The sequence below is a fragment of the Protomyctophum bolini genome (genome assembly GCF_963924005.1).
Source record: "Protomyctophum bolini genome assembly, chromosome: 1".
In the NCBI taxonomy this organism is placed as follows: Eukaryota; Metazoa; Chordata; class Actinopteri; order Myctophiformes; family Myctophidae; genus Protomyctophum; species Protomyctophum bolini.
The window spans coordinates 25070447-25089374 of record NC_137862.1 but is presented as its reverse complement, the minus strand read 5'-3'; the positions used below and the strand labels follow the sequence as shown (position 1 = coordinate 25089374).

General features: G+C 41.5%; 1 protein-coding gene across 9 annotated transcripts in view; it reads left to right on the top strand.

Moving 5' to 3' along the window:
- The window catches only part of madd (MAP-kinase activating death domain), an 83947-nt gene that overhangs the window by 11773 nt on the left and 53246 nt on the right, over positions 1–18928 (top strand). For all 9 annotated transcript variants that reach the window (XM_080765723.1, XM_080765722.1, XM_080765718.1 and 6 more), the window contains exons 4-7: positions 7589–7895; positions 10566–10697; positions 11312–11425; positions 15257–15337. In XM_080765723.1, coding sequence (XP_080621849.1) covers positions 7589–7895; positions 10566–10697; positions 11312–11425; positions 15257–15337 — 634 coding nt within the window. The remainder of the gene's footprint in view (positions 1–7588; positions 7896–10565; positions 10698–11311; positions 11426–15256; positions 15338–18928) is intronic.

The window sequence follows — 18928 nt, the reverse complement described above, 5'->3', positions numbered from 1 at the left end:
CTTGTGGATCTGATGCTTTTGTGCGACGCTGTAGTATGGTCAAGTATAGGGCTTTAACCCATTCTGACCTGAGATCAGATTCATATGAGGTTTCCACGGGACACACACTGGTCTGATTAACCCATTCTGACCTGAGATCAGATTAAAAAAATGTCAGTCGTTCTTCGAATTAAAAAAAAATAGCAGACCTACAAGCTCGTATCGCGCCACTCGGTGGCGCGATATGAGCTTGTAGATCTGCTATTTTTCAATAGCTAAAGCATAACATGATGCCAACACCAAAATGGGTGCCCGGTCAGAATGGGTTAATTTACAGGGGGAAAATGATGCCGTAAAACTAATTGTGAGGAATGACGATGACACAGACGGAGTGAAATCCTCGACAAACACGCTGGACGCAGCAGAGCTGTCTGTGAATAAATAATAAAAGCCGATGTGCGACATTCATTCTAGTAGTGTTTGTGTGCAAGTCACTGCAGCATGTGATCGCTGTGTCATCCACACTGATGAGGCTGACAGAATCGCTCTACTTCCAATGCAACCGCTGCGTTTCAAAGTGAAGGGTGATGGTGTCCTGTGGCTCATCCACGTTATTATAAACTGACTGCTGTGCCCCTGACATTTGTCCCACATTTGCATGCGTGTCTGTCACTACTAATACATAATGATAGAAAACCAGCTAGAGGGGGTTCTCCAAACCTTACCTATAGTTCTCCTGTCCTTCCCCATAATTACACAAATTAAAAGCTTAAAGGGACAAACACTAATAGACTTAACAGATCTAGGTTACATACAGTACAACACTAAGTAACGGCTGCTACCCTGCGTAAATAATAAAGACAAAAAAGGGGAGTAAAAAGCTGACTGGTTGATGGGTGGAATGAGAGATGGCCTGGGGCTGATGGAGACTGATACATAATACAACCCAAGTACCACATGTTAACCCATTTAGGCCTGACCTCAACATTTAAAAAAAAAAATCTTCTAAATCCTCCAGTTTTCTGAAATAAATATTTTCACGATTGTTTTCAATAGCTAAATTATAACAATGTTTAAAACATCAAAAGGGGTTCCCGCCCAGAATGGGTATTAGCTATTGTTTCAAAAATGTAAAAAATATATAAATAAAGAAGTTGGGAAATGCAGTATTATAGTACCGGTACTAGGGGATTAAGATAAGTGCGTGCATAATATCTGCAGAAAAGTTTAACCAGTATAGCCTAGTGCTGTGTAATAAAATGTAATTTGACTGTTTCTCCATTGAGAGAGAAGGGAAAAAAATCACTTTCAAGTAACGATGTGCTAATTATTCAATGTTGTATTGGTACTGTAGGTCTGGGCAGTCAGCCATTCATACTATGACCTTTTTTTCATGTAAAGTGCACTTGCTTTCTCAACAGGCATCTATTTATAGCTTCGAGTATGTGTGCTGCTTTGCACTCTCTACAGGGGACTGGAGGGAAGGATAATGCTGCCTTAACTCCCTATTGGCACAATATCATATACTGTTATTACTATATATATTCTCCATCTGTCTGTTCTAATATTATCCTAGAATTTATGGATTGAATACTTTTTTAACAGTTTGCAAGGTTTGCTAAGAGGATGTTAAACACAATAAATCACTTTCAGCTTCCATTCATAAGAGGAAATTATGTCTAACCAATGACTAGTCTAAACTAAGTATGCACCCCCCCCCCCCCCCCCCCTAAACCTAACCTGCACGGCCTAACCTCAGTAAAACTATGCCTTCCCGGGAGCCAATCAGACACATGGTGAGGCGGGTCTACCCTAGAACGTTGGTGGGGTTGAATTGGCTCGTCGCTGGGTGTATTGTTGTAGACGAGAGGTTAACCCGTCCATATGTGGTTGTATTGTTGTAGACGAGAGGTTACCGTTAACCCGTCCCTCATGAACAGTTGACTGGGTGTATTGTTGTAGACGAGAGGTTAACCCGTCCCTCATGAACAGACTATCTGGGTGTATTGTTGTAGACGAGAGGTTAACCCGTCCCTCATGAACAGTTGACTGGGTGTATTGTTGTAGACGAGAGGTTAACCCGTCCCTCATGAACAGTTGACTGGGTGTATTGTTGTAGACGAGAGGTTAACCCGTCCCTCATGAACAGTTGGGTGTATTGTTGTAGACGAGAGGTTAACCCGTCCCTCATGAACAGTTATCTGGGTGTATTGTTGTAGACCAGAGGTTAACCCGTCCCTCATGAACAGTTGTCTGGGTGTATTGTTGTGGACGAGAGGTTAACCCGTCCCTCATGAACAGTTGGGTGTATTGTTGTAGACGAGAGGTTAACCCGTCCCTCATGAACAGTTATCTGGGTGTATTGTTGTAGACGAGAGGTTAACCCGTCCCTCATGAACAGTTATCTGGGTGTATTGTTGTAGACCAGAGGTTAACCCGTCCCTCATGAACAGTTGTCTGGGTGTATTGTTGTAGACCAGAGGTTAACCCGTCCCTCATGAACAGTTGGGTGTATTGTTGTAGACGAGAGGTTAACCCGTCCCTCATGAACAGTTATCTGGGTGTATTGTTGTAGACGAGAGGTTAACCCGTCCCTCATGAACAGACTATCTGGGTGTATTGTTGTAGACGAGAGGTTAACCCGTCCCTCATGAACAGACTATCTGGGTGTATTGTTGTAGACCAGAGGTTAACCCGTCCCTCATGAACAGTTGTCTGGGTGTATTGTTGTAGACGAGAGGTTAACCCGTCCCTCATGAACAGTTGCTCGGCCTAATTTAAATCCATCATGGTCCGGAGCGGTTGGGCAAAGACCCGCCCGGAGGCAGCAATGTTTAAAGCAATGTATTTGTGTGTGTTTTTTTGTTGTTGAATTACTCATGACAAAGTAAAAGTCAACAGTATGTATATCCATAAAATAAGCAAGCATCACGCTAGCAGACAATACTAATACTCTAGTTCTGTCTTTCAATCATTTTATTAATATTATTGTTATTATTATATTTTCACAATATGATACACAGATACGCCGGCTACAGTACTTTCTGCTTGCTTATGTTATGGATATAAGCCTACATACTGCTGACATTTACAACTTTGTCTACTAAAATTCTTTATACATGCTGCTGCACAAATACATTGCATTAAACAGCTGCCGGGTGGGTCTTTCCAATGCTCTGGCATTGGAAAAATAAACTTTGAGGTCCAATGTTAGGCTGCCTCCAATCTGAGAACCCATTGGCAAATAAAGGAATAGCAGCGTCCTTTTTTTCCTTTAAATTGGACGTGAGTCAACAGTCTGTCTTGAGAGGCTGCCTCAAAAAGGTCAGAGACTGTTGCTTTATTTTATTGTTTGTTATATGTATACAATATATAGGCTACTGTCTGTTTTGAGATGCTGCAGCCATGTGTGTGCAGTTCAGATGTTGAATCCCAAATGTGGAATATGCAATTATTCAGTTTGGCTGATTGGAGACTTCTTATTCCAATTAATTGGATTCAGTTGTAAAAGGAGCTGGCTAAACAGATTGTGTTCTTTTTGCGGGTGGAAGGGGCCCGGTTGAAATATAAAGTAATATGTAACAGTATTACTCTTGATTCCAAGTAATAAGTAATGCAATATTATTACTTTTTCTAAGGAGTAAAAAGTAAAGATATTACTCTCCTAAGTAATATTGCCCAACACTGATTAAATTTATGAAAACGATTTAATCACAATTGTATAAAATAATATGTAGTGGGGGTCCCTGCTTCATCTCTCTCTCAGCTAAGTAGTCCTTGGGCTGAAACACATTGAAGGCTTAGCATTAGAGGCCTGCCTGACGCAATTATTACATAACTCACAGCGTGATCACATTTATTCGATGTAGGCCTAATCACAATTATCTTTGCACTATCACGAGACATGTTTATTTTCTTCGTCATTCGTCCATATAATACATTAATTTGTTGAGAAATGTTCATACATTTTCAAACATTTAAAAAACATAACATATACACACACACACACACACACACACACACACACACACACACACACACACATCCTGCACCGTTCACTTCACACAGGTGTGATTTTGTCAAATAGAAATTAAATATTATGTTCCAAACTTCCAATGTTTAATGCTGAAAACACAATGAAATCAACAATGAGTTAATCATCATCAGTTAATGATCACTTCATGATGGTGACGGGCAGCTCTAGCAGTAATATAATATAATGTTTAAAACCGTCATGATGGTGACAGTAATATAATGTTTAAAACTGTCATGATGGAGACAGTAATATAATGTTTATAACCGTCATGATGGTGACAGTAATATAATGTTTAAAACCGTCATGATGGTGACAGTAATATAATGTTTATAACCGTCATGATGGTGACAGTAATATAATGTTTAAAACCGTCATGATGGTGACAGTAATATAATGTTTATAACCGTCATGATGGTGACAGTAATATAATGTTTAAAACCGTCATGATGGTGACAGTAATATAATGTTTATAACCGTCATGATGGTGACAGTAATATAATGTTTAAATTAGGGATGCCACATGGTGACCATTTGCCCAATCGAATATTCTAAAGCTCTGGCGATTAATAATCGATTAATCGACCCCCCCCACCCCCCCAAAAAAATAATTAAATAAATAATAATAATAATCAATTTTAGATAAAACTTTTAAGATTTTATATTATGCACATGCCATGGTCACATAACCATTATATGTTGAGTGCATGCTTTGATGGTTACAGTTTTATAATCAGTTTTGATGAGTAAACCTTTGTGGAGATCTTCTCAGTGCCAAGTAGTTTCATAAGGGGCTGGTATGTATTACTTGATATAAAGAGAACATGTTCAGTTCACTAGTCTACACTCTAGTCTACACCTGCCTTCATTTCATCTGATTGTCTGTCTGGCAGGCACTTAACAAGCGATCGTTAACTGTGTCTGTTAGAGAGAGGGGCAGAGAAGAGTGGCTTTGCTCAACTTGATTTATACTTATATTCTACACTCTGATGAAGGTACATGTTCGATATATCATGCAGCCTTACTTATTAGCCTAAAACATTTTTTTTCTTTTCGATTTTCGATTATGAAATATTAAAATCGATTTTGGGGACGGCAACACATAATCGAAAAATCGATTATTCGGCGGCATCCCTAGTTTAAATTAAAACCATCATGATGGAGACAGTAATATAATGTTTAAAACCGTCATGATGGAGACAGTAATATAATGTTTAAAACCGTCATGATGGTGACCGTAATATAATGTTTAAAACCGTCATGATGGAGACAGTAATATAATGTTTAAAACCGTCATGATGGAGACAGTAATATAATGTTTAAAACCGTCATGATGGTGACCGTAATATAATGTTTAAAACCGTCATCATGGTGACAGTAATATAATGTTTAAAACCGTCATGATGGTGACAGTAATATAATGTTTAAAACCGTCATGATGGTGACCGTAATATAATGTTTAAAACCGTCATGATGGTGACAGTAATATAATGTTTAAAACCGTCATGATGGTGACAGTAATATAATGTTTAAACCGTCATGATGGTGACAGTAATATAATGTTTAAAACCGTCATGATGGTGACAGTAATATAATGTCTGCAGTGGGTTCATGCTGTGGTCGCTGACAGAATGAGGTCTGTGGCCAGTGTTGCCATGTCTGCTTATTATAAGCGACTTTGGACTTTTCTGTAAAGTTGCTTGTAAATATTGGTAGTTGCCCGTTGCATTTTTTTAAGCTTGTCTCTAAAGTGTAATTGCTCATTTGAGTTTGCTTCCTGATGTTAAAAACATCACATTACATATGAATAGGCTATGTCCGCAGCCCACCCCCCCCATCTGAAAATATCTTAGTGCCAGGGAACCCCCCCCCCCCCCCCCCATACAAGATTTGTGTTCTTAAACATTTGGACGACACAAATATTGCATGTATCTTGTACATATTACATATTTCTTTCAAACAGTTTTTGAAGATGGCAGATCTACCAGCTCACAATGCATCACTATGCGACACATTCTGAGCTTGTATGTAGATCGTCTATTTTCAAATAGTCAACGTATAGTGGTAAAACTGGTCGCTTCTTTTGTGCTTATTATTGTAGAGCGCACCGCTTGTTTCTCTCGCAGTCATGTGGCAACCCTGGTGTGTGGCTGGCTGCCCCATCTGCAGTCGGTACTGGGAGCCTAATGATTCATCAACTCCTCCTCTGCTACCAGACACCCAGCAGGGGGTGGGGGTGGTGCTGCGTTCTGCTGTGTTCAGACCTGAATATCTATTCGACTCGGTTCGTCCCGTTTATACCACGCCAGGTCGCGCCACGCCCATTGGCGCAATTCTCGTCTTTGCATTGACTTTGCATGTAATCGCGCCGCTCTAACCATCCAAGTCTGAACGCACCTAGCCCTGAAACATGACTGCCATGATGATTATCATGACAGTCATGACTTAACTGCACCCTGTTTTTGGCGCTCGCTACATTTACAACCAAAACATATATATAAACATTCGGATTTCAAATATAAAGTACTCACAATTTGTCCCACGGGTGTTAGTTAGTTGCTGCACCAGCGATTAGAATTGCTGCATCCCGCGTTGTTTAATAAAAAGCATTTTTATCCGAGCGCCCCGGCTACTTTTTTCAAACGGGGTTCGTTCACAGTTGCACACCGTGGGACAAATTGTGATTACTTTATATTTGAAATCCGAATCCGAATGCGAGCGCCAAAAACAGGGTGCAGTTAAGCCATGACTCTCGTATGAATACGAGAGTCATGAACCATGGCTATAACGCACCATTAGAGTGGAGGGGTGCTTGTTGATGTACGGGCAATAACTCAAGATCCTCGTTCCATGTTTCTGCACAATCTGATCACATTAATGAATGACCTTTTGTTCATACTGTGTAACTTCCATTTTACTGGTCTTTTCTGAGAAAAAGGTCAATTGATTAGAATAATCTTTGATTGGATGATTATTGACAATTTGGAAAAAAGAACACACTATTAAAAACATCAACGTTGACTTTTTACACAACCCTACTCAAACCCTTGTAGCTTGGTTCAGCATTACGATATCCGAATCAGACCACTGTAAAACAAAATAAAAATAGAAAGTATAAGCTGATTGATTATTGATTTAATTTTTATTTATTTATCCTGAAAACGTTTTTAGACATAAGGTTTCCACCCGACACAGACGGCAGGGTACATGTTTCCGACACTAATAACACACGGCTAAATGACATGTTACGCGAGTGTGGTTGCCCATCTCTATAGGAATATTGTTCAATTAAAAGAGTTGAGTTGGGTATGTCACTGTATACTGTCCAATCAGATGAGGGCAAAGTGCACAGATGCCCTGGGGAAGAGTTCCAAATCGCTGGCCAATTGGAGGCGAGAATAGAGAGTTATTGCACGATTCAAATGTTTTCAACGATTTAAGCGCAATAGTCTGCTGCCTATAGCATCAACACTAATAATGGAGATGGGAGGTTTCTGCCTCTCCACATCTGGACACGATGTGGCGGGTGTTCACCAGAGCTCTGTCTAAACCCTGTGTTTTTCTTGCTCTCGTCAGGGATACTATGTGGCGGGTGTTCACTGGAGCTCTGTCGGTGGGGGAGGAGAAGGGCAGCCAGCTGCTGGCCGACCTGCGTGAGATCGAGTCGTGGGTGTACCGGCTGCTGCGCTCGCCCACGCCGGTGGCGGGGCAGCGGCGTGTCGACGTGGAGGTGCTGCCCCGCGAGCTGAAGCGGCCCATGACCTTCGCCCTGCCCGACAACTCGCGCTTCTCCATGGTGGACTTCCCCCTGCACCTGCCCCTGGAGCTGCTGGGAGTGGACGCCTGTCTGCAGGTGCTGAGCTGTGTCCTCCTGGAGCACAAGGTATGCTGTGATGATGATGATGATGATAATACTTAGAAAACACAGTTCCTGAAGAAACGGTCTGGGGGCATGAGTAGCTCGCCAAGTACAGTATGATGATGATGATGATGATTGTCCAGACCCACATGATCTCACATAGAGGCCAAAAACCGTTGCGAATAATAAATAATAACTAGAATGGTGCAATTCTGAGAAATTGTGGTTGGTTGCACTGACCACACTTTTTGACCACAATTTTTACACTAGTTGCAAGGAATCCACTGGGAACTTAATTCCATCTTACCATTTATATTATATATTGTGATGTCATGTGAAGCATGACAAAATAGAAAAATAGCAAGCTCAAAACGTGTTACTTTGCGCCTCGTTTCAAGTTTGTAGATCTGCTACTTTTGATGCTTTTCTGTGACCTGTAGAATGATCAAGAAAGAGGTTTCTAAAAAAATCTCACCTGTGTGAACCGAGTGGTGCAACTCCCCTCTCTCTCATCCCCCTCCTCTCTCTCTCTCTCTCTCTCTCTCTCTCTCTCTCTCTCTCATTAGCAGGCAACCGTACAGCACTATCTCTCTCTCTGTTTCTGCCCCACAGCGCCCCTACTGGTACTAATAGTCATACTCATGCTCATTAACGTCACATAGGCCGGTGAACACATAGGTGAACACGGACATTGCTGGTTGTAGGAGTGGTTGCACCACTCAAAAATAAATAGCAGATCTATACTGTGCAAGCTTACAACAAGAGGGTCCAATTTCCACTCCGCTAGGGGTTCACGTTTGTGGTTAATAACCCTAAGCAGCACTCATTGTAGCTGAGCATGCACACCGAAGGAGGTAGCCAGAGGAAGCTCACCTGCTCCACATCCAAACAGAAGCATGTGTATGTCATACTAACATGACACTGCTCTTTTCTGCCATCTTATCTGTATGTCTTCTATTAACAGAATGCAGAGTGAAGGAGCATTGTAGCAGCTCTTCTGTCAGTTAGACAGACACCAAATGAAGGGTTTAAACCAGTGGTTTTCAACCAGTGGTCCTTGAAGGGGTTCCAGGTGGTCCCCAGCTAAATGATGGAGAGTTGGTAACCAAATGGACCCTTATAGATCTTTAACTCTTGAGAGTGTCAAATTATGATTATGCCTATTATCCTTCCTATGGTACCACATCAATACAGCATGGAATTGTGGGCAAAATGTCCAAAGATGAACAACATATTCTAAGTCTTGGGTCTGAGAGGCTAAATCTCATCAAATGTTGGTCTGTGGCTTAAATGCCGAATATATAACGGTCCTTGATATGAAAAAGGTTGAATACCACACATCATGGGTTTAACACATCATGGGTAGAAGGAAACAATGCAAGCTGAGGACCGGACATATATTCTGCTGTCTTCCCTGTCATTGCTGACTCATACCCCAGATTTAAACTTCACACACCGTACACCTACTCACTAACAGTGTTGTTTACCAACACTCGTCTTCCAAATTGAGATTTCTTTTAAAAACCACATCCCACTCTGCAAACACTGGCTCAAGCCGCAGCACGCCCCGTGCAGTGTTAACTTACTGCTGAAAGTCGGTGTTACTTAAAGCAAATCAGTCAATCATTCAGTCGGTCGGTCCCAAATCGCTACATGGAGTTAAGGCAAGGCAAGTCAAAGTTAATTTGTTTAGTACATGTCAACCACAAGTGGCTTTACAAAAACAAGCGTTAACAGCAAAATAAACATGATGAACATCAATAAAACGTAATGCTAAAAGTTGGCTTTCACTTAAGCAAATCAGTCAGTCATTCAGTCAGTAAGTCGTTCGGTCCCAATTCCCAAACAGCTGCATGGAGTTCAGGCAAGTCAAAGTTAATTTGCTTAGCGTACATCAACTACGAGTGGCTTAACAAACACAACAAGCATTAACAGCAAAATAAACACGATGAACATAAATAATAAAATCACACCCGTCGATGTCATTCAATGTTTGTTTTAACACAATGTTTGTGTTACATAAACCCTCAAAGCTGGACATAGGAGGGGCTTGCGCCCCTAAACACACACCCACATACGCACGCACACACGCATGCATGTGCACACTCGGCTATTGTACATAGTACTTGAATGAAATCCTCAGAGAAAGCCTTCTTTTGAATTGTGCTGGTGTGGTGTGAAAGCAGCGCCATCTTGTGTCCATCCTTGGTTGATTATGTAATCTGTGTAATATTCCATAAGGAGTCAGAAGATGAAGATCACATGATGTTTTCTGGAAGAAAGGGAAACAGTCTCCGAGGCAGCCCAGGGGGGTCTGGTGTAGACAAAGTCAACCACTTTAAACCCTATATATTAGTTGACTGTGGTCTGCTCTGTACTTGGCCCTCTATTCCCCCCTCTACATCAAAATGATTCCCTGAAAATAGGCGATCTGCAAGCTTGTGCGTTGTGAGCTTGTAGATAGGCTATTTTCACCAAATGTTCCTACCAGAGTCCAGAGTAGGGAAAAAGCCTTTATTTAACCAGTGTTGACACTTGCAGTATGTGTTATAGAAGTCATGCTACAGGGAATTCCACCCACTTTTATTTTTAAACACCTGTAATGCTATAAACCTGTGATGATAAAGTTGAATCTGAATGTGATTGCTTGCTTTCATGATCGCATTTGTTTTGTTCTATGTGTGTGTTTTCCAGGTGGTGCTGCAGTCGAGGGATTACAACGCTCTCTCTATGAGTGTCATGGCGTTCGTAGCCATGATCTACCCACTGGAGTACATGTTCCCCGTCATCCCCTTACTGCCCACCTGCATGGCCTCCGCTGAACAGGTGACCCGAATACACACTCAATCATAAGAAAAGCGTCACTGGTCGCGGTTACAAAATGCATGCCTCGGGTGGTCCACGATCCTCCTGCTGTTAAGACCTGGGGTAACTTTTGCCCTTTCACTGAAAGGACCTTTGGTAAGGAAGGGACTACAGACAGAAACAATTCTGGCAGTAAACAAGTTAACATCACGTCATTTGATGCTCATATCCACATGAGTAAAATCACCGGGCAGTTTCATAATTACGAATGTTTTGCAACGATGCTATTGAAACTCGGACCCAGGTCAGATGGGTGAGCTGCGTTTCTTTTTCAGAGCTTGTTTATTTTAATGATCAATCAATCGATGGCCTTCCGGCTTGGATCAATGGAACTAACTAACTTTAAGTTCATATTTATCGGTCGGTATCACAATAAACCTGTCAACCTTTTTGTCAATGTTTTAAAGAAGAAATACCACAACATTAAACATTGTGGTATTTTTTCTTTAAAAACCCACCTTTTTCACATTGAACACTAATTAAGGTATTTTCTTTCAATAGAACTACTTCCGTGACCCGGCGGATAACAGAGTTACTCTATTGCTCATCCTCTGTCCTGTTGTTCCCTCCTCCAGCTGCTCCTGGCGCCCACACCTTACATCATAGGTGTGCCAGCTAGTTTCTTCCTCTACAAGGCTGATTTCAAAATTCCAGATGACGTATGGCTTGTGGATCTGGACTGCAACAAGGTCAGTTATGTGCTGGTCATACATACAGGGCCTCTCGTCCAGAAAGAAGATTCTTTCCATTTCACAATAGTAATAATAGCTTGAATTTATATAGCGCTTTTCTTAAACTTAAAGATGCTTTACATGCTTTTGCTTTACAAAAATAAACCAAAAACACATTGGATTCCGTAGAAGTCAGTATGTCTTCTATTGATGGATTGCACGCTTGCACACACTACAACCTATTTTCCGATATTAGTTATTTTAACACATAGACTGCTACAGGTTCTAGCGGACCCTGGCTTACTGGTGCTGAAGGCTTAACATGGGCTTTTTGAACTTTTTGGGGGGCCCACAGCGAGGGGCCTCTTATAGCGAGAATCACAATCGCATAAATAAAAAGAAAGCCCAACTTGTCCACTTCAATTTAAAAAAAAAATTATGATTCTACCATCTTCCATTCTGGAGATATTGACCTTTTTCTAACACCTGCTTTTGCCTGCACGCTGCTTGTGAAAAAAAACAACAGAGATATGGAGGCCTGAAGTTGACAGACATTTCAGTTCAGTTTTTTTAGTTCAAAAGACCGATATAAAATTGAGCACAAATAATATCCTATACAAACCATATACCGAATGAAAGCCCTGAATGTCTACTTTTAGGAGGAAAACAGTACACATTGTACACATATACAGTTTGTCACTAATTGGCTATTGAATGCAGCTTGCGCCCACCAGAGAACTTTAGAGAAGGCATGGACCCGAAGAACTATTATTCACAAAATAAGGCCTATAGCGACATGTACATACTATATACCGTATGAAACAGTAGACTCTCTGCTTTCATAAGAAAAATACCACCCAGAAAAATCACACCCCTGTGAAGTGAGCAGTGCAATTGCACTGCTCACTTCACAGGGGTGTGATTTTTATTATTATTACAGTATTAGTATTTTTCTTATGAAAGCAGAGAGTCGACTGTTTCATACGGTATATAGTATGTACATGTCGCTATAGGCCTTATTTTGTGAATAATAGTTATTCAGGCCCATGCCATCTCTAAAGTTCTCTGAAAAAGATAATTTTAGAGAGCATGGACCTAACAACTAAATATTCACAAAATAAGGCCTATAGCGACATGTACATACTATATACCGTATGAAACAGAATACTCTCTGCTTTCATAAGAAAAATACTAATACTGTAATAATAATAGAAATCACACCCCAGTGAAGTGAGCAGTGCAATGTTGCACTGCTCACTTCACAACATTGCACTGCTCACTTCACAGGGGTGTGATTTTTATTATTACGAGTAAGACGCGCGAACGTGGAAGGCGAACGCAGATCGTAAATTGCAATAACAATTAGAATAAATTACAGACATGATCTGCAGGGTGTCATAGTTAGTGCTTGGACCACGCCAGCTCCATATATGGTCACAAAAGACGCCATCACACTCATGTCACCATGACTCAGCCATAACCATATAAGGAGTCCCCAAAGCAGGACCACGCCATCACACTCATGTCACCATGACTCACAAATCACTCAGCTCCATATATGGGCACAAAAGGGCCAGGTCCACATATACAGTAAGCGGGACAGACAGACACACACACACACACACACACACACACACACAGACAGACAGACAGACAGACAGACGTGATCTGCTAGGTCTCATAGTAAGTGCTCATTGCATTCGCAATTACAGTATTAGTTTTTTTCTTATGAAAGCAGAGAGTCTTGATGCACATTATCTGATCATAAAACGGACTTGGAAACTTTCTTCAATCGTAGCCCCATATGTGCCCTCTCCCTACGCTCATTGAACTCATTCTGTGATTCGAGCTACAAACAATCGCAGTAACGGGGGGGGGGGGGGGGGGGCAACTAGGCTTTGAGGAAATGATCTTGCATAATCAACATTATTGTCGATTGTCGTGTGCCGCTCCAAACATGTCCAGACATACCACTAACCTCATCGATCCAGTCTCGCGTATCTATAAGGTGAGACGCGAGACTGGATCGGATTGTGTCTGGACATGTTTGGAAAAAAAAACAACGACGATCGTGGATGGATCACATCCATGATGGATGCGGCAGAAGCAGAAGCAGCACGCAACGTGTTTGGAAGAAAAAAAACGAGAAAGCACCACCTGTCGTTGCAAGACAAACACCCGTATGTTGCTGATAGACAGATAATAATCGATCCGATTTTGTCCTGCCGTTCATTTTATCACATTAGGTGCAGGGCAGGCTGCTCGACGGTGAGTTTATAATAGCCTGTTGTAACGAGAAAGGGGGATGGATTGGATGGTTGGAATGGATGCGAGCAGCGCAGCAGCAGTACGGCTTGCGATCAGCGACCAACGTATCATGGCGGGCCCTCGATAATGATGTGCAATCTGTCCATGACTAACTCCACATGTGTCTGGCAAACGTTACGTTATGAATTCAAATGCCGATCGTTGCAGGTTTATATACGGGCAGAGAGCAAATCGCGTTGTATCTTGTTCCGAGAATGAGAGTGAGTGCAAGCCTTGCAGTTGAAAGCAGTGGGGACTCGGGAGTGGGGGGGGAACTGCCAATGCGATCCAAGAGGAAGAGACCCCCCCCCCCACCATTCTCCCTCGGGAGAAACCATGTAGAAACAGGAGGGGAGGGGGAATCGAGTGTATTCACACAAACAAGAGCATTGTCCCATCCATTTTAGATCCCCTGACATCTGCGTTGGTCTATGCCGGACGGCCGTCTCCAATACGTCGTACGTCCTCGCATAGACCAACCAATAGGCGGTGCCAGACGCTTCTCAGACCAACACCTCTTTTCAGCAGGGGGGGGTTTTAACTCTTTTTAGAGCCGATCGGTGTTACATTATGAGTTGTCCGGGCGCAAATATAGTTGAACAATAGTAATCAATAAAAAAACGTTTTTTGGACCATAAAACGTATAAAAACGTTATGCGCTTCTTGCGCTTGGCTATAATAAAACGTTTAAAAACGCTTTGCGCATTCGATGAGTTAAGATGAAAGAGTATTTGTAGTGGTCACACTAGCGACTGCAACCTCTCCCTCCGCTACATAGCCCTGAGATGAGGTTCTGCTTCGTAGGGTGCCGGCAGAATGTGACAAACAGTACAGATTTTTACCTTTTTCCGCACATCGTATCCAAAAAGTAAAGGTTGTCCTCAACTCTGAGCTATCGTGGAGGCTGACGTTCCAAACGGGGCAAAGAAAACCCCCAAGAAAAAAAAGATGTTGGATATTTCATAGAGGAGGAATACCACCGTGCCTCAGCCACAACAAGGCAGGTCCGGAGCGTCACAGGAACGGGACTATGTCATGAAAGCAAAGGTTTAAGCCTCAATCTGCAATTTCCTCAACCGGTTGTAGTTGTTTGGCTACCACAACATCATAATTCAACATTATTGTCCACAATCCTATACAAAACCTTGTTATATAGGATAATCAAATCTGACAGTCTGAACAGCATAACACATCATGGAAACTGATTGTTGTAGTGTTAGCTTTTATTCTTTTTGGCACTGTATTAATGAATACACAAATCCAGTTTGATCACTTGCAAATAACATTGGGGACGGTCGGTCGTAAAGGCAATTATGTTTCTGCACTGTCAAAAGTAATGCTACTTCTTTTGCAATGTAGTTAAAAAAAAAATCTCAGGGGGGAAGATAAATTATCCCTACGTCTTTAATACTGTATATGTGATGTATGTAGTAGAGTAGAGGTGCTTGCTTCATCTATCTCTCCGCTAAGGGGTCCTTGGACTGAGTCCTGGTGTATGCTCTACATTAAAATCCATGTACTGTGTACTTATTTCCTCTGCAGGTCATAGCGCCCACCAATGCGGAGATCGTACCACCTCTACCAGAGCCCGAGTCTTCCGAACTCAAGAAACACCTGAAGCAGGTTAGATGATCAATTATTTATAATATATTTATTTATATTAGATTTTTGGCAATATGTTTTATTCTGTATTTCTTCTGCACCACGTCTGTCAGTTGTTTGTTTGAATGGAGACCAAGTGATATGTTTTTGTTATAGTTCTTCTTAAACTGTGTATTCCGTTAGTAATTGTTGCTAAAGAGTGTGCGTTGAGTAATTGGGGTCTCCCTGTCTCTCCTAGTCCCAGAAATTATATTTTCAAGTGGGTTACAAATAATATTCGTGGTTAGTTAATACATAAATATAATTTATCAGCTTCAGTTTTGTCCTGTGTTTTTTAGTTTCTTTCATACTGTATTCTTCCAGTTTCACTTGTATATCCTATACCCTGTATGAGTTCTCTCTCCTGATTGGATAAAAGTGGTATCCCGACCTTGTTTACTGTAGAGCTTTCAGAGACAGGGAGACCCCTGAACAAACACGCTATAGCAATAATTTAGCAGTGATCAGATTATAGAGCTATTTCACACACATTTACCCCAAAATATCACTTACAACCATTTTAAGAATTAGGATACTGCTCATTTACCACTCACAATGACAATTCCTCTTTCAGCTATGTGAATGGCAGTAGGGCATGGGCACCGCTGTGTCCCTGCTCCATCAGAGTTGTATGTACTTTCCATAGAGTGTGGGAGCATCTTGATTTAGCTTTTTCATTATACTAATAGAATGTGTATTCCTTGTTTTCTTCTTTTCTTTGCATGCTCTAGCTGTTGGAGGTAAATTCTAATATCAAGTCCCTTGACAACGTAGCAAAGGCTGTAGTAGGAATAGAAACTAATAGAAACTAATGGCACATTTATGCTCTGCCCTACGATTTAGCTGAAATTAGCACATTTACAAGCTCACAACGTGTTGCATCTGCGGCGCAGCATAAGCTTGTAAATAAGCTATTTTTGGCACGGAATACTGTTGTATGAGGAAATATAAAACAGGCTTAACTGCCCTCTAAAATCAGATCGTAAAATAGCTTCAGAATTTGGTCCGCTTCTGGTTTACCTTTCTCTTTGGGGGTCTAAGCAACAAAGTTGCTGGAAGCCCATTGTTTGTATCTGTTAGGATGCCTCTTCTCAGCTAAATTTATCTGGGTCTCTCGGTCCATAACTGCTGCAGTTTCTAAACTAAGCAGATAGGTTCAGAATCTCACCCACGGAAATATTTATACAGAGTGGCCAGATGGTGGTGGCCAGGTGATGGTGCTATAAAAGATAATGATATAGTAGGGTACTACTGTATGCTTATTGGTTCTACCGAGTGAAGACCCGCCCTGGCTGTCCTTCTAGCCAATAGCATTAGATTCCAGGACCGGACGTTCCAAGATGGTGGATTTGAATTTGCCAAATTCACCAATCGGGCACATACATACAGTCTAGGGTTTTTTCCCTCTAACATTTGAACCATAAATCTCGCAAACGTATAGTAAACGAGTTCTGCACAATCTAGACCAGGGGTAACCAACCAGGGGTTCGCGAGCTACTGGTAGCTCGCAGGAAGCTTTCAGGTCGATCCCGAAGTGTCAGACCCATTGGAATGCAAATGCTTGCCTTTCAGGCTGCCTTTATATCCTACTCGTCTCTTTGAAAACGCTTCTGATTGTGATTGTGGGTGGGGGGGGGGGCGGACGGACGACGGGGACCAAACGGCGGTGAAAAGTTGACTTCACTGACTGATTTATAAACGGCTTCGAGTCAGTGTTACTTCCATGTTGCGTAGCACTGTCCAATCTTTGGTATCTTTGGCAGCAGCAGCTGTAGGCTATTTTGTCACGATCACGTTAATGAAACCAAACGCTACCCGCGGTGCCGGTACAGGACAGAAACAGGACAGTCACTGCGTCATCATGGATGTAGCCTCGGAAACCCAGACGTTATATTTCCAGCACAGAGGTGAGGGGGATATCGTTTGGGGGTAACGTTTGCGGCTTCTATCTGTTACTTCTCTGACACAGCGCAGTTCAAACAGAATTCAGCCAGTCAATAGTGGGACACCACGCGTTGAGAGCCACATACACAGCTGCATTTGGTTTTTAATTAAGGGCGCGTTCTGAATAGACCAGTCTGCAATGCAAACTAATAGGCGAGTGCACTCCGGTGCATATGCAAAGGGAAAGAATGACTTCTGTCCGTGACAATAATCAATGCTACAGTTTGAATTCTGTACACACGCACACATAGAGCAAAAAATATGATAAATATGAAAACTTGTTGAAGTACAACGCATGAGTCAAGTAGCTGCTTTTGTATCAAACCCTTTCCTCTTTACTAGCCTACTGTCATTGAACTGCTGTCCGATAAAATGCAGGATGTGTTTGCATTAACTTCAGATATTGAAATGGAGATTATTGGATTAGTAAGTGACTGTCACCTGCAGGTCAGAGCTAAAGAGAAGGAATTTTGGTCTCTTGTGAGCAGAGAAGTATCCGCTGATTGTGTCGTGTGCACTCAAACTGCATGCCTACTCTGGTAGTAGTGAAATGGCCTTATGTGAAATGGCCTTTTCACAAATGAAAATAATAAAATCCAAGTTTAGAACTCGTATGACTGACTCACATCTTAATGACACCCTCAGACTGGCAATCACTAAATATGAACCAGATTTCAAAACGCTTGCAGATAAAGTGCAGTCACAGCTCACAGCAGTCTCATTAAAGGTGGGCTGACCCTGAGAGTATGTCACCATATCTGTGCAAATATATATGGTCATGTTATGCCTATGTCATTTGAACATCTGCCAATGTGAATATTCATTGAAATGAGAAACAAAATATTTCTAATACTAATTATTTCTAATTTGTCTTAACACATACAATGCTACAGGTTCTAGTGGACCAAGGATTTCCAGTGCTAAGGGGATTAACATTGGGATTTTTGAACTTTTTGGGGGGCCCACAGCGAGGGGCCTCTTATAGCGAGAATCACACTGCATAAATCAAAAGAAAGCCCAACTTGTCCACTTCAATTTAAAAAAAAAATTATGATTCTACCATCTTCCATTCTGGAGATATTGACCTTTTTCTAACACCTGCTTTTGCCTGCACGCTGCTTGTGAAAAAAAACAACAGAGATATGGAGGCCTGAAGTTGACAGACATTTCAGTTCAGTTTTTTTAGTTCAAAAGACCGATATAAAATTGAGCACAAATAATATCCTATACAAACCATATACCGAATGAAAGCCCTGAATGTCTACTTTTAGGAGGAAAACAGTACACATTGTACACATATACAGTTTGTCACTAATTGGCTATTGAATGCAGAATGCAAATACCACCCAGAAAAATCACACCCCTGTGAAGTGAGCAGTGCAATTGCACTGCTCACTTCACAGGGGTGTGATTTTTATTATTATTACAGTATTAGTATTTTTCTTATGAAAGCAGAGAGTCTACTGTTTCATACGGTATATAGTATGTACATGTCGCTATAGGCCTTATTTTGTGAATAATAGTTATTCAGGCCCATGCCATCTCTAAAGTTCTCTGAAAAAGATAATTTTAGAGAAAGCATGGACCTAACAACTAAATATTCACAAAATAAGGCCTATAGCGACATGT